The sequence below is a fragment of the Monopterus albus genome, unplaced genomic scaffold, assembly GCF_001952655.1.
Source record: "Monopterus albus unplaced genomic scaffold, M_albus_1.0 scaffold260.1, whole genome shotgun sequence".
In the NCBI taxonomy this organism is placed as follows: domain Eukaryota; kingdom Metazoa; phylum Chordata; class Actinopteri; order Synbranchiformes; family Synbranchidae; genus Monopterus; species Monopterus albus.
This window is the reverse complement of record NW_018128140.1, coordinates 48201-62857: the sequence shown is the minus strand read 5'-3', so window position 1 is coordinate 62857 and position 14657 is coordinate 48201. Positions and strand designations below refer to the sequence as shown.

General features: G+C 38.4%; 1 protein-coding gene across 3 annotated transcripts in view; it reads right to left on the bottom strand.

Annotated features, from left to right (window-relative positions):
- Positions 1-242: 242 nt before the first annotated feature.
- fbxo8 (F-box protein 8) overlaps positions 243-14657 on the bottom strand; it is an 18129-nt gene continuing 3714 nt past the window's right edge. For 2 of the 3 annotated variants that reach the window (XM_020621546.1, XM_020621544.1), the window contains exons 3-8: positions 12126-12209; positions 7134-7278; positions 6654-6780; positions 6266-6384; positions 5830-6026; positions 243-2707 (exon numbers count right to left, since the gene is read on the bottom strand). In XM_020621546.1, the coding sequence (XP_020477202.1) occupies positions 2514-2707; positions 5830-6026; positions 6266-6384; positions 6654-6780; positions 7134-7278; positions 12126-12209 (866 nt within the window). In that variant the 3' untranslated portion in view covers positions 243-2513. Of the gene's footprint in view, positions 3165-5829; positions 6027-6265; positions 6385-6653; positions 6781-7133; positions 7279-12125; positions 12210-14657 lie in introns of all 3 variants that reach the window. The other variant, XM_020621545.1, reaches the window with a different exon arrangement.

Sequence of the window (14657 nt, the reverse complement as noted above, 5' to 3'; positions counted from 1 at the left end):
TCAACTATCAAAGCGTAACATGAAATTTCTCGTTTTACATTCAACACGGGTTATGTGTGTCAAGTATGTAACACTGAATGTGATGCAATAGTGACCTGAACATTACTACTGCATCAACATTACTGGGAAAAAACATTCCTCTGTATAATTTGCTTGTGTTACTGCGGACACATCTGCTACAAACAAGATTAGACATACAGTACTTTTGTATATTGCTAAAATGTAAACCTCTTTATTTGACATTGTGTCGCTGCAGTGCCACTGAAAACCACAGGCTCTGTGGGCTCTATATTCTGTATACATTAGTTCTAGAGCCACTTATTACTGCTGCTCTACCTGACTGCTACAATTGTCTCTGCCTGTCGTGACCACATATGACAAAGTTTCAGAGACAGGGCAGGAGGGGCAAAGAGGAGCAAAGGGAGAAGAAGGGATACTGCTTGAGTTTGTTCTAACTCACTTGACAGTTAAAAAGATTAAATTAGATTCAGAAGTCAGTTAATACAGCTTTAAGATATCACCGATAAAGTGCAAAACTGTAATCAAGGCAAACAGTGTCTAATTTGTAAAATATGAAACACGTTTTGCTTTTAAGGCTTTTTTCTTTACCATGCAATTCCATGTTATTTCAGTTTTTAATGTCTTCACTATACATATACAATATTGAAAATAACAGAAAAAAATGAAAAATCACTGAAGAAAAATGTGTCAAACCTTTGACTAGTACTTTCTGCTTCTGCTTGTCAGACTCCATCCTCTCTACTGTAGTGCTGTCCTCTGCAACTGTCTTCTACTATTTCAACAATCCATCAAAAACAACCCAGACACTGTACTGACAAATGTAATCCATCAACTGGTATCACACATGTATTCTACCTATTTTTCCATGGCTCTGCTTTGTTAGTTGTACATGGAAGGCAGCTAAATGCAACTTAAACACATTTTGATATGCACACTAATCTCTTCTCATTCATTTGTGGAAGAATGACTCTACTATTGACAAAACTACATCTGTAGTGGTTGTGGTGCTATAAAGTCATGAAAAAACAATTTCTAATTAAAATTAATAAATTAAGATTAATGTTGTGGCAGCAATGTATCATTATGAACAAATGATTTTCTAAAACAGTGCGAGCCTATGACTTTAGGAACTTTACTGCCATTTTTCTGTACAGCCACATATCCAGTAGTTCAGTAGTTAGGACATCCTATCAATATCACAACTGCCCTGTTTTATCCAAGTAGGTGTCCAGTATCATCATCTGTTGCATACAACAGTGTAACATAAGCGACTATAAGCTATAATGTTCTCTCATACAGTATCTCTATGACTGTCACACTGGCTTAATCACCTCTCATGAAGTTATGTTTTCAGCATCAACAGCAACTTTGTGTCAAACTATTACCCATTTAATTCTATCATAGTGATAGGTTATGACAGATGGGTTATGTTTAAATATGCGTCTACCATCCAACAATTTAGCAAAAGAACTTGCATATTTGATAACTTAATAAGTGCTCAGCCTGGTGTTACACTATGTTCTGTGACCTGTAGCAGAGCAACAAGTTTGCCTTCAGATAATGCAAAGTCCACAGTGCATGTAAAACAGGTGACCTATTTAACTGATATTCACTAAATGATAAAGTAGATTCTGTATTTTTTTTCAGTGTATTGTTTTTACTTTTACAGCTGTAGCACAGCCCCTCAGTGAGAGCAAAAACAGCAAAAGGAAAGTGAGTGAGGACAGGGTTGATGAATGTAACAAAGCAGAAAGAAAATGTGTGGTTAAAGCACTGCGAACCTTCGGCACAGCAGAGTGTCCATGTCTTAGATTTGATAGTCAATTACTGTAGTCTGTCAGTGTCATGTTTGTTAATTTATCCTTAAATGAACATTAAAACTACTTTTTTAACATTACTGGAAAAAACTAAAATTCTTAAATTGTTTCAAATTGTTATGTTCTTGTGAATAAAATAAAAATGGTACACATTTATTTAACTAATAAACTACCTAAACAATTAGATTTGAAAGTATTCAATAAGTGGATTTGATCTGGATTCAGATTCACTAAACTGCTATTGGACCCCATCACTATCACAGTTGAGCTCTGCTTTGATGACTTTCCATTCTTCTAATATCACATCTGTTACTACTAAAGCTGTTATATTTTTCATTAATTTATGGCACCAGGACATAAAACTCTGTGGTATGAAAGTCTTTTTCCTCTGTTAATCTGACTTAAAACACTACTGTTACCAAATTTCACAGGAAGAAGTAAGAAATGTAAGATTAGAATATTAAAATTTTCTAACATAAGGCCTAATGTTTTGTCATCTTTTTACTCACAAAATGAAATAGAACAAAGACCTCAAATATGGGCCACAGAGAACCAGGGCTAGCAGAACCTGGACATTCTGGTTGTTACAACTGGACGATATATCAAAGTCAGCTGATTTGCAGAATGGTGAGAGATCTTGTGTTAGCCTTCTTTTAATGTCATATATGTAACGCCCTACAGGAATGGGCAAGCCAGTCTTTGTCCTGCTGATGAACGAGAAACAGCTCCTCTCCAACAGGAAATCGGCTCGACTGTCCCAGCATCTGGACAAGCTGAGGGAAGTGCACCTACTCCTAGACCGCCCACTCCATCCATCAGTGCAGTATCAAAGCTGGTTGTCATGGTTCCACCTCCTTTGCAGTGGCTTGCTTTTAAAGACATTTCAGGTGTTTCACAAATTTGATTAAAACCTAATAGCATTGCAAATATTTGGTAGCACAGTCCACAGTGGAATGGTAAATCTTGTTTGTTTTACTAATATTTTAGTAGGATTAAGTCTTTGTTATACTCCTTGAAGTACATGAAAATTCCTACAATCCATTTCCACTTAAGTTCCATACTTTCCAGACATCAATAGGAATTCAATGACCAATCCCTAGCCTTCAGTGCACTATGAGAATGTCTACTGTAGGTGAAGCTATGCAGCCACATGACCAATTAGGTATATATTGTCATAGAGGTGGCCTACGAAGTCATCCGAGACATTATGTGCTGCTCGGCGAGTGTTCCTGATAAACTCCCTCTTAGACATTTTGTTTTTGACATGGGGGCTGGTCAGATCGATGGACAGCAGGATCAGACTGTAGCACAGCACATACACAGCATCTGCAGAGAGATGATAGCAAACTGGACTGTAAACAAACTGTTTTTGATTCTTACAAGCTTTCACACAAAGCTCAGCTATGTGTGGCACTAAAGAAAATAGGTAGTGCTAGCCATTCAAGCTATGAAGTCAAAGACACCCTAGAGTGCACTAGAGGCTAAAACTTCAGCCCTGTCATTCATTTCAAACATACCTTCACACTACAGAACACATGGAACCTTACATCTAATGCCTTGAACTAAAATATTATTGCAAGTGGAACCCCCACGAAGAGAGATAAACAGGGCAATACAGTATGTGTAGGCAGTAGTGTACTGTATGTCAGACTTGTAACTCTTGTCCAAATAGTTTCTAAATATGAGGATTATGACAGATAAATGTGTAGTGTTCTACTAATCAATTCTTCTCCACTACCGTGCCCAATTCTTTCCAGGGGGGATGGAGCAGCAGTGTGGCGGTGAAACGAAAAGGATTACTTCAGAAAGGCATCCATCCATCCATCTGTAGCTCTGGGCTTGGAACCATTACACTAATCCTACTAGTGCTACTAATCATACCAGTAGGAGTAGGCCCAAGGAGTTAACAGTAACAGAGTCAGGGATTGGTTTCTGTATGGTCTGCTGCCATTAACAAAGCCCACAGCTGGTAAATTCATGGTTCATTGATAATACTGAAGTCAGGGATTGCTTGAAAATAAAACCTTAAAGTTTTCCCTCATTTTGTGGTTGGGCAAAAGGGTCAGAATTGTAGTAGCTTCAATATCAGTTCTACTGTCACAGCAGCTTCTAGCTGCAAGTTTTAAGAATGGTGATGTCTGTTTAGGGCCAAGATAGACTGGCTATTAATGGTCTAAAAGCACGTTTACTGAAAATTTTGATGACTCCCTGACCTCTACTGTAGCAACACCATCAAGTCAAAATTTCACTCTGTGCACCAGAAACATTAAAATATAATCACAGTGCCTTGAAATGTACTTAATACATTGATGTTCTCCAAAGGATAAAGCTTAAGTCAGACAGTCCATGGGCTTTCCTCTAGTGCCATCTTCAGGTCAAAAGGTCAAACTACTAGAAAAAAAATTGTGCAGCCTTCAGCCCACATAGTGTATCTAGGAGTAATCAGTTCAAATGTTTTCAAACTGCTTTTGGTGCCTCTCACTTCACTGACACTGCCTCACTAAAGTGGTGAATGATCTTCCGCTTACTATGTATTTAGTTCTGAGTGCAGCTTTTGACCCCATCAATCACTGTATATTCTTAGATTACTTGGAAAATCACTTTGGTGTCTCTTGCCTGGCTTTCACTTGGTTAGTCTTACTTATTTGAAAGTGTTTCCTAATGCTATAACCAAATTTTCTGATGTGGAACTCTTCAAGGTTCTGTTCTTTGCCTTCTACCATTTCTCTCTTGATATTGTGCCTCTTTGTCAAATTAGTCATAGAATTAATTTTAGCTGCTATGCTGATGGTACACAAATTAATGTGCCTGTAAATGCAGATGAGCATACTCAAACTAGTAAATTAGACGTCTGTTTGGCTGATAAGGCGATGCTGGTCTTTGGCCCTGCTCTGCATTGGGACCAGTTTGATTAACAATAACTCATGACAACTCTGTGATGTCTCAAAGTTAGACTAATTAAACCAAATGTTATGGTCCAGACCTAAACACTGTTTTTATCCTGTTTCAGTTAAGTGCCAGTTAAGTTAGGGAAGACAGTCTTTACTTGCCTCCAACTTTTCTCACAATAAAAACAGATATATGTAAATGAGGACAACATCTTTGTAAATGCAGCTGCATTAAAACACAAGAGAACAATCACAGCGGTAGGAGACTGAAGAGAGGTCTAAGTGGTGGTTCAGGCTGAGTGTGTTGAACTGGCACTCTCTGCACTGTTTTAACACAAGGGTCTGGCAGTCATGAGCAGTTTTGCTGTTTGCCAAACAAACTAAGACGTCTATAAACTTGACATGGAAATGGTAAAGTAGACCTAAACTGTTTTGATGCTGTATGAAAACAGTTTTAAAATTTAAACATCTTAAACTAAATGGTCTCAGAATACTCCCATCTGTCCCTAGTACTGTCAACTTTCCAAAAACTACTGCATCTCTCTGTCTCTGTTTGTTTGTTGTCCCTCAAGCACACGAGCATCTAAGCTCCTCTCCTTTTCACTCAGGCTCTCTGTGCTGGACCGCTGGTCATCCTGGAATCCTTATCGCCTGGGACCTTGAGTCTCTCTTCCTCTGTGTGTACATTTCCTTATCTCTCCTCCATACTGTGGGAATGATGTGCTTGCATTTTGCCTTTTGTATACTTGTAATGTCTGGCCTCTTTTCAGGTCTCCATGGTAGAGAGGTGGTTGTGCTGCTTAGGTCCTATCTGTTTTGCAGCATTTGGGAGCCCTGAATCATATTCTTCATGTATATTTTTAATCAATTTATAATTTTGTCATCCTGCATAACAAGCAGAAATTTACTGTAAAACAACTTTTGTTGTTTGCTCACAAGAAGAGTCTATCATACATCTATCAAAGACCCATAGTTAATATTGTATAAGTTTTTCATTAATAAAAGTAAACCTAGGTCTGCAGTAACTACAAAAATTTACTTAACATATTGTCTGTGTTAACAGTATGTACTGTATGTGTGTGGGTGTGTTTGTAAGCACTAACCAGGACTGAGGCCCAGCTCTCGGACAAGACCTGGGTTACAGGTACAAAACCTGTGGCTGAACTTGGTGATGAGGGTTTCTAGATACTCTCCTCTCTCCTCTGGTGCGTGGATGTGCCTGAAGAAATCCCGCAAAGCATTGGGGAGGAACTGGTTACTGAAATTATGGAGGGTCACCAACTCGTCCAGGACATCCCGCCTGCACACATACAAATACAAGCTTCTTTTTTTTTTAACAATGGTAATCAAAGTCGATGATGTGATATATAATTTAAAAGGAAACGCACACCAATAAATCTACCTTTAAATTAAACACAGTAAGAAGTTCAATAATTTGACCTGTTACAACTGGATTTACATTAAAGTCATTGCATGGTTTTGAATTTTTACAATACAAAAAAATTTCATCTGTGTATTTATCTGTGACTGTGTGTTAACCTCTCATCCAGGTAAATCCTCAGCATCTTCCAGTTGAGCCGTCTAGTGTAGAAAATGAACTTAGCCAGCTCAGTTGGATGATCCACTAGTATACCTTTAGACATGAAATAACTGATACCCTTTATACACACACACACACACACACACACACAGACACGAACACAAAGAGAGAGAGAATCATACATCTTTTGAATGAAAATCTTATTCTAGCCAAAGATTCAAACACATACAAACACACTCTGAAACATCATCATACACATACTGCTGTAATGACATTATTGTTACAAATACCAACATGTGTACACAATCAACACATGCACACACTGCTGAAGCTCTGTGGTAGTGTACATCTACAGGACTAGAGATCTTGGATGTTTGGGTGTGTTACCTCCTTTGGGTTAGCACTGAATGTCAGGCTCCCTTCATCTAGCTGTAGGTATAGTCTTCGATATGAGAAACCAGCAGGTAGTCTTCTGTTGTAGATAGAGCAGTGTCCCCATGTGGACTTACACAGCCTGACAGATCGACAGGCGTTACAGAAGAGAAACAAATATAAAAGAGCACAATACAACTTTACTGAAGACATGATTAAAAAAATAAATTAAAAAAAGCATGTCTGGCAAGTACAGAGAACCACTGATAAACAAAGCAGTTGACAGAAGCACTTGGTAAAATCATGTAATTTATTTTCATTTCAGCAACTTAACTTTTGTCTCTCCTCTGTGTCATGTTTTATTTTGTATGTCATAACAGCAGATCACACAGTACACTGCTGAGAATGATTATTTATCACCAAGCAGCACTTGTGAACCTCAATCAAATCACCACCTTATTATACAAAAAGCGACAAAAGGAGAGGTGAACCTACCCCTGCCATAGATATTCGTCATTTCCCAGGTCCTGCCACACACAGCCGGCTAAGCACAGATCAGTAGCATTCAAGTACGACAGTATGGTGATGCCTAATTCAGGTGGCAGCATCTCCAAATCTATAAAACCATGCTGCTCTTTACCTACAGTCACAAAGAAAAAGGAGAAGACAAAAATAGAAATCAAACATCTAGATTTACTTCCTATTGCATATAATTAAAACTAGATGTCATAATCTTAGTGTGATATGCACTTTCTAATGTGTTGTTTCTAGAAGCTGAATGGTTGTGCTGAAGCCTTTGGGTGCACTTGACTTTTTCCCTGTCACCACTTTCCAATGTATAGCACATCACAATCATAGTCATTCATTGTCTGAAGATAGGTGACAGGTTCCACAGGCCCAACCATAAGATCATGTTGAAAGCAGTGCAGAACAGACGTCTTCGCATGTCCAAAATTTTAGACCCAATGCTAAATGAACCTGCGGAAAACCTACCCAAAGCTGATGCACATACAGTATTATTAAATTTCAATTTCAGGACATCCCTTAAAGGTTTTTTGCTTCTAAACGCCACATGTGGAAGTATTCATGGCTAAGACACTGAACCTGAACTGACAATGAAGTTTCTCCTGGTAATATCATTGGTGTGCAAGTGTGTGAACTTTTGTCTGTGTGGGTATATAATGTAAAATATACAGTAAGTATATTGCACCAACAATAAAACATTTCTCAGCCAAATTACATATCGATAGACAAATAACATTAACCTATTTAATATTGGTGAATAGGATTCCAATAAAAAACAAACAAAAAAAACTTAATAGCATAAATAATGTATGCTACTGACAATTCTGAAAGAAGCTTGCCTTTAGTTCCCTTGTCAGAGCAAAGCGCCAGTGAGCAATGACGTTAACAATTCACTTAATCAGAGCCAATACTGCATATGCTCGGGACCACATGAGCTTTGGCCATACTGACACTCAGATGTGAGACTTATGGCAAAAAAATGAAGCCATAACCAACTCAATCAGACCGTGTAGACTTTGTACCTGTTCAAACTCAGGTCCTGGTTGGGTCTTAGTTCCTTAGAGCCATGTGAAGTACGGTGCTTTAAGACAAAACAACTTTTTCCTATTAAGAAAATGTGTGTGCAAAATATGCAGAAGTGTCAAGAATAATTTGAAGACACTTCAAATAAAATAAGGTCAATTTGCTTACAAGAAAAAAGATTTCTGATTGATACTTGTATCTTAAAGACCTGCCCAGTGGAGGAAAAAAAAAAAGTATAACATCACTTGTAGGTTAGCACAGGACTGACAGTTGTCCTAGCAGACACTGGGTGAGAGGCACTGTTCATCCTGGATGTGCCTGCAGTCTACCACAGGGGACACATATAGATAGACAGGCCATATTGACATAGAAGAACATGCCAGGACCATCTCGGTGTGAGGTGACACAGATATGAAGTAGCAAACAACATAAAACCTGACGTGAAGAATTCTAATAGGGCATATCATTCTGAGGTTTCTGTCACTTATTTGGTATTTTAGCCTCCTGACACACCAAGCTGTATTCAACAGTCATTCAGAAAGGCAGACTGGGTGTTGCCTCATCTCTTCTGTTGAACATACTTTAATTTCCATTATAGATGACCAGCTGATTGCTGACATACATTTGTATTGTACAACTGTAATTGTAATATAAAGAACAACTGTCTGTCTGAATAAAAAATAATAATAATACAGCAGGTGCTATAAAGCTGAAAAGCCAGTCAGACAGCTCTCTCTCTCACTAGCTGTCGTTACATTCCTATTCATTATGTGAAAGGACACACTGGTTGTCAACTCAGTTTATTATGGCCGAGACCATACTGATGAATTGAGAGTGGAGATGTTGAATTTGGTTTAAATTTATCTCTTCTGTCAACCATGGCAAGAGTAAAAATAACACTCATTTCAATTCTGCTGCCTGCAACACATTCCAAAAAACGTTGGGACAATTGCATTTCAGGGCTAGTAAACAATGTAAGACAATGCAAAACCTCATAGTGCACATTACCAAGGCCTGGCAGTGGAGGAAAAGGGTGCGAGTGCTGGACTGGCCTGCCTGCAGTTCCGGCCTGTCCCCAGTAGAGAATGTGTGGCGCATTTTGAAATGTAAATTGTGTCCACAAAGACCCAGGACTGTTGTGCACCTTAAGACTTGTTTGCAAGAAGAATGAGACAGAATGACACCTGACACACTTCATCACTTGGTGTCCTCAGCCCCCTACAATCTTCGAAGTGTTGTGAAAAGGAATAACAACATCACACCGTGGTAAACGTCTTACTGTCCCAACTTTTTCTAATTTGGGGTTGTATTGTAGTGTAATGTTGCCCACCACAGACAAAATTATATCTTCAAACATTTAAATATCTTTGTAAAAATCTGAGATATAAAACAAACACCACATAGGCTGCTCATAAAAAGCAGATCTTATCATTAAATTGTGATATCTTCAAATACTTCACCTTAAGACTTGTTTGCTGGAAAAATGAGACAAAATTGCACCTGACATATCTAATCATTTGCTGTTCGGCCAGGTTTTCTTTGTTTTTTGATTTATCCACAATGTTACTATGGTGAAGTGATCTGTTAATTTGCACATCCTCTACTCACAGAATACTGCTCTGTACCCATTTGCACACTGTTCATATGCAGATACTGTATATTTATCTTTATCTTTGCACTATTTACATCCATTGTACTGTTCACTCATGTAACTTATCTTCTTATTCTGCACTATTTCATTCCATTTCATCCCATTGCACTAGTGTTCTATAAGCGTAATGTACCTTATCCATTACTGTAATTTAAATCCATAGTCTGTTGTATATTGTACATTACCCTACATATTTTACTGTAACTATAAATTGTACCTACAGTCAGGTCCATAAATATTGGGACATCGACACAATTCTAACATTTTTGGCTCTATACACCACCACAATGGATTTGAAATGAAACAAACAAGATGTGCTTTAACTGCAGACTGTCAGCTTTAATTTGAGGGTATTTACATCCAAATCAGGTGAACGGTGTAGGAATTACAACAGTTTGCATATGTGCCTCCCACTTGTTAAGGGACCAAAAATAATGGGACAATTGGCTTCTCAGCTGTTCCATGGCCAGGTGTGTGTTATTCCCTCATCCCAATTACAATGAGCAGATAAAAGGTCCAGAGTTCATTTCAAGTGTGCTATTTGCATTTGGAATCTGTTGCTGTCAACTCTCAAGATGAGATCCAAAGAGCTGTCACTATCAGTGAAGCAAGCCATCATTAGGCTGAAAAAACAAAACAAACCCATCAGAGAGATAGCAAAAACATTAGGCGTGGCCAAAACAACTGTTTGGAACATTCTTAAAAAGAAGGAACGCACCGGTGAGCTCAGCAACACCAAAAGACCCGGAAGACCACGGAAAACAACTGTGGTGGATGACCGAAGAATTCTTTCCCTGGTGAAGAAAACACCCTTCACAACAGTTGGCCAGATCAAGAACACTCTCCAGGAGGTAGGTGTATGTGTGTCAAAGTCAACAATCAAGAGAAGACTTCACCAGAGTGAATACAGAGGGTTCACCACAAGATGTAAACCATTGGTGAGCCCCAAAAACAGGAAGGCCAGATTAGAGTTTGCCAAACGACATCTAAAAAAGCCTTCACAGTTCTGGAACAACATCCTATGGACAGATGAGACCAAGATCAACTTGTACCAGAGTGATGGGAAGAGAAGAGTATGGAGAAGGAAAGGAACTGCTCATGATCCTAAGCATACTACATCATCAGTGAAGCATGGTGGTGGTAGTGTCATGGCGTGGGCATGTATGGCTGCCAATGGAACTGGTTCTCTTGTATTTATTGATGATGTGACTGCTGACAAAAGCAGCAGGATGAATTCTGAAGTGTTTCGGGCAATATTATCTGCTCATATTCAGCCAAATGCTTCAGAACTCATTGGACGGCGCTTCACAGTGCAGATGGACAATGACCCAAAGCATACTGCAAAAGCAACCAAAGAGTTTTTTAAGGGAAAGAAGTGGAATGTTATGCAATGGCCAAGTCAATCATCTGACCTGAATCCGATTGAGCATGCATTTCACTTGCTGAAGACAAAACTGAAGGGAAAATGCCCCAAGAACAAGCAGGAACTGAAGACAGTTGCAGTAGAGGCCTGGCAGAGCATCACCAGGGATGAAACCCAGCGTCTAGTGATGTCTATGCGTTCCAGACTTCAGGCTGTAATTGACTGCAAAGGATTTGCAACCAAAGTGAAAGTTTTATTTATGATTATTATTCTGTCCCATTACTTTTGGTCCCTTAACAAGTGGGAGGCACATATGCAAACTGCATGGTGGATGTAAATACCCTCAAATTAAAGCTGACAGTCTGCAGTTAAAGCACATCTTGTTCGTTTCATTTCAAATCCATTGTGGTGGTGTATAGAGCCAAAAATGTTAGAATTGTGTTGCTGTCCCAATATTTATGGACCTGACTGTACGTACTGTAGATACTGCACACTCTGCACTTCTGGTTAGATGCTCAACTGCATTTCTTTGCACTTGTACATGGGTAATGACAAAGTTGAATCTAATTATTATTGAAGTTAGTGTTTATTTTGAACAAAGAATAAAGTTGATGAGATATCATCAAATAATGTGCTGCTGTATTATTTTCAATGTAATACAGGACACAGATGATTTACAAATCACTATTTTCAGTTTTAATTTAGATTTTACATACCACCCCTACTTTTTCTAATTTGGGGTTGTATTTGTAACCATGCTGACTATATAGACACACTTTCAGAAATAATGGAAAAGTGAGGGGCAACCACAGAACACAGAATAACCTAAGAACACACTCAAGGACATAATGAGCTGTATAGTTCCAAATTGCTAATACGGAGAGTCAGTAATAGCCTTATGCTTAGTGTGTGTTTGTGTTCATACCTCCCCTGCGTGTTCTCAGCAGATGGTAGATGTCAGGCCCATAACAGTACTGAGGAGTTCGTCTCTGGGGACCTCCATCTCTCCCTAGGAAAACAAAAATCAAGACAATTTTCTTGAATTTTTATTCATTCATTGTCCTTACATGCTGAATGCAGTTTCGAATGATAAGAGATAATGATGGAGATAATCCCTGTGTGCACCGTGGCTGAAGACTATCTAGGTTACTGTCATAATTTAACTTTATAAAATAGTAAGTCTTTGTAATATTTTTATTTATAATCTTTGGTTCCTAATTATTCTTACAGTTATTGTTCATATATATTTTTAGACAGTACAGTTTTTCTGGTGTCTTCATACACAATGTGGGCTATTTTAAGTTTTTGTGAAAATTGTAAATACCTGAAAATATTGGTAACCTAATAGACTGGATGTGTTTTGAATAATGTGCTCATAAAATGTAGCTATATGAAATTAATTATCAAGGTCAAACCTTCATTTTTGCTCTACTGCATTAGCTTCTTTTGTGAAAAAACATTCATATTTTTGCCAACATGGAACACTGCAGCCTACGCTGAGTCAGTAAATCTGAGTCATTAAGGGATTGATCTTAAAGATTTAGGAGAAAACTTTCAGATGTTCTCATGTTCAGATGTCCACATGTTCTTCAAATGTTTGAATTTGGTAGATGCATAATTGCAAAAAGAGACAAACTGGTAGGAGGAAAACAAAAAGAAGACCAAGTGATCTGAGCAGTAACACGGGAGCAAGAGTGACAGTCAGACAAAAGCAGACAAATGGAGGAAAGGATAGACCTTTTTCAGAGCAGACATTTTAAGCTGTCACAGTAGAAAAAAAACAACACAGGTGTAGCTAACATTCACAATGGCTGAGTTCCATTAAAATGTCCCACTCAACAATTCCACTCAGCAAGCATGCATAATACCATGATCCTGGAAATCGCTCACATAAATGAAATGCATCATGAGTCTTATCATTTACACCTGTGCTTTTCTAAGACATGTCAAAATGTCTTCTGTGAAAAAGGTCTACTGGACTACTGCTAGAAGCAAAAACTAACACAAGCAAGGCTGATGGAAGATGGATATTTCCATAATCTCCATAGTCTTCATTTGATTCAAATCGGAGTTGAATAATAACACCACAAAAATAAACAGGCCCTTTTAAAATAAAGCTGTTTAGTTAATAATTGCAAAATTTCAATATGAAGTTCAGGAGCAAGTCCATGCAAGAAGCACACACCCTTTCCTCTTCCAATCATATAACCATGCACAAAACTCTCTCTTATTCCGTAAAAAGCCTCCAATTAATCCAAAATGCTGCAGCAAGATGACAGGAACTATGTAGCAAGAGAGATCATATCTCTCCCATATTAGCTTCTCTCCAATGACTCCCTGTAAAATCCAGAATAGATTTTTACATTCTTCTGCTAACATACAAAGCCCTTAATGACAAGGCTCCATCATATCTTAAAGAGTTGGAGAACCTTATCATCCCAACAAAGCACTTCGCTCTCAGATTGCAGGTTCCGCTCCTCTCCTTTCCTCTCTCTCCATGCATCTATATGCCACCATTACACATCAATAACTTTGTGTCTCCTCTCTCTCGTAGTGTGTCCTCTCTTTCTCCCTGTACCTTTCTGCCGGTAGCCCTGGCTCTGGCGCTCTAGGTCTCTGATGAGTAAATCTAGTTTCTTTCACCTCAGACAGTTGGCTAAAGTAAAAGCATTTGTCTCTAGACAGCATTTTGAGACGCTTATTCATGCTTTCATTACTTCCCGTTTGGACTATTGTAACTCATTGTATCTTGGGGTCGGTGAGTCTTCTATCAATCGCCTCCAGATGGTCCAAAATGCAGCAGCGCGTCTTTTAACAGGTACAAGGAAATATGAACATATCTCTCCAGTTTTGGCCTCCCTACACTGGTTACCTGTCCATTTTCGGGTCCATTACAAAATTTTACTCTTTGTTTTTAAATCCCTTCATGGCTCTGCACCATCCTACTTATCTGATTTGCTTCATTGGCATACACCCACACGCTCTCTGAGGTCAGCCAATCAGCTTCTCTTGAGTGTCCCAAGAACAAAGCGTATGCTTAGAGGCGATTGAGCCTTCACAGTTGCTGGTCCCAAACTCTGGAATGACTTACCGCTGTCCATTAGACAAGCCTCTACCCTGTCTGTTTTTAAGTCTCTTTTCTCTTTTAAAAACTCATTTATTTCCCCTTGCATTTTGATATTTTATTTTTGTGTTGATTTAGTCATTTATTATATTGATTATATTTTATATTGTTGTTTGTGGGTTTATAATATATACTGTTTTATTGCAATGTACAGCACTTTGGTCCACTTTGGTTGTTTTTAGTGCTTTATAAATAAAGTTGGTATGGTATGGTATGGTATTATGGCACACAAGGTGGTCGTTCCACTCATAATATTGATAACTACACCAGATACGTTGGCTTACCATGAAGTTTCTTCCATATCTGCTCATTCTGCAGAGGAAGACATTCCTG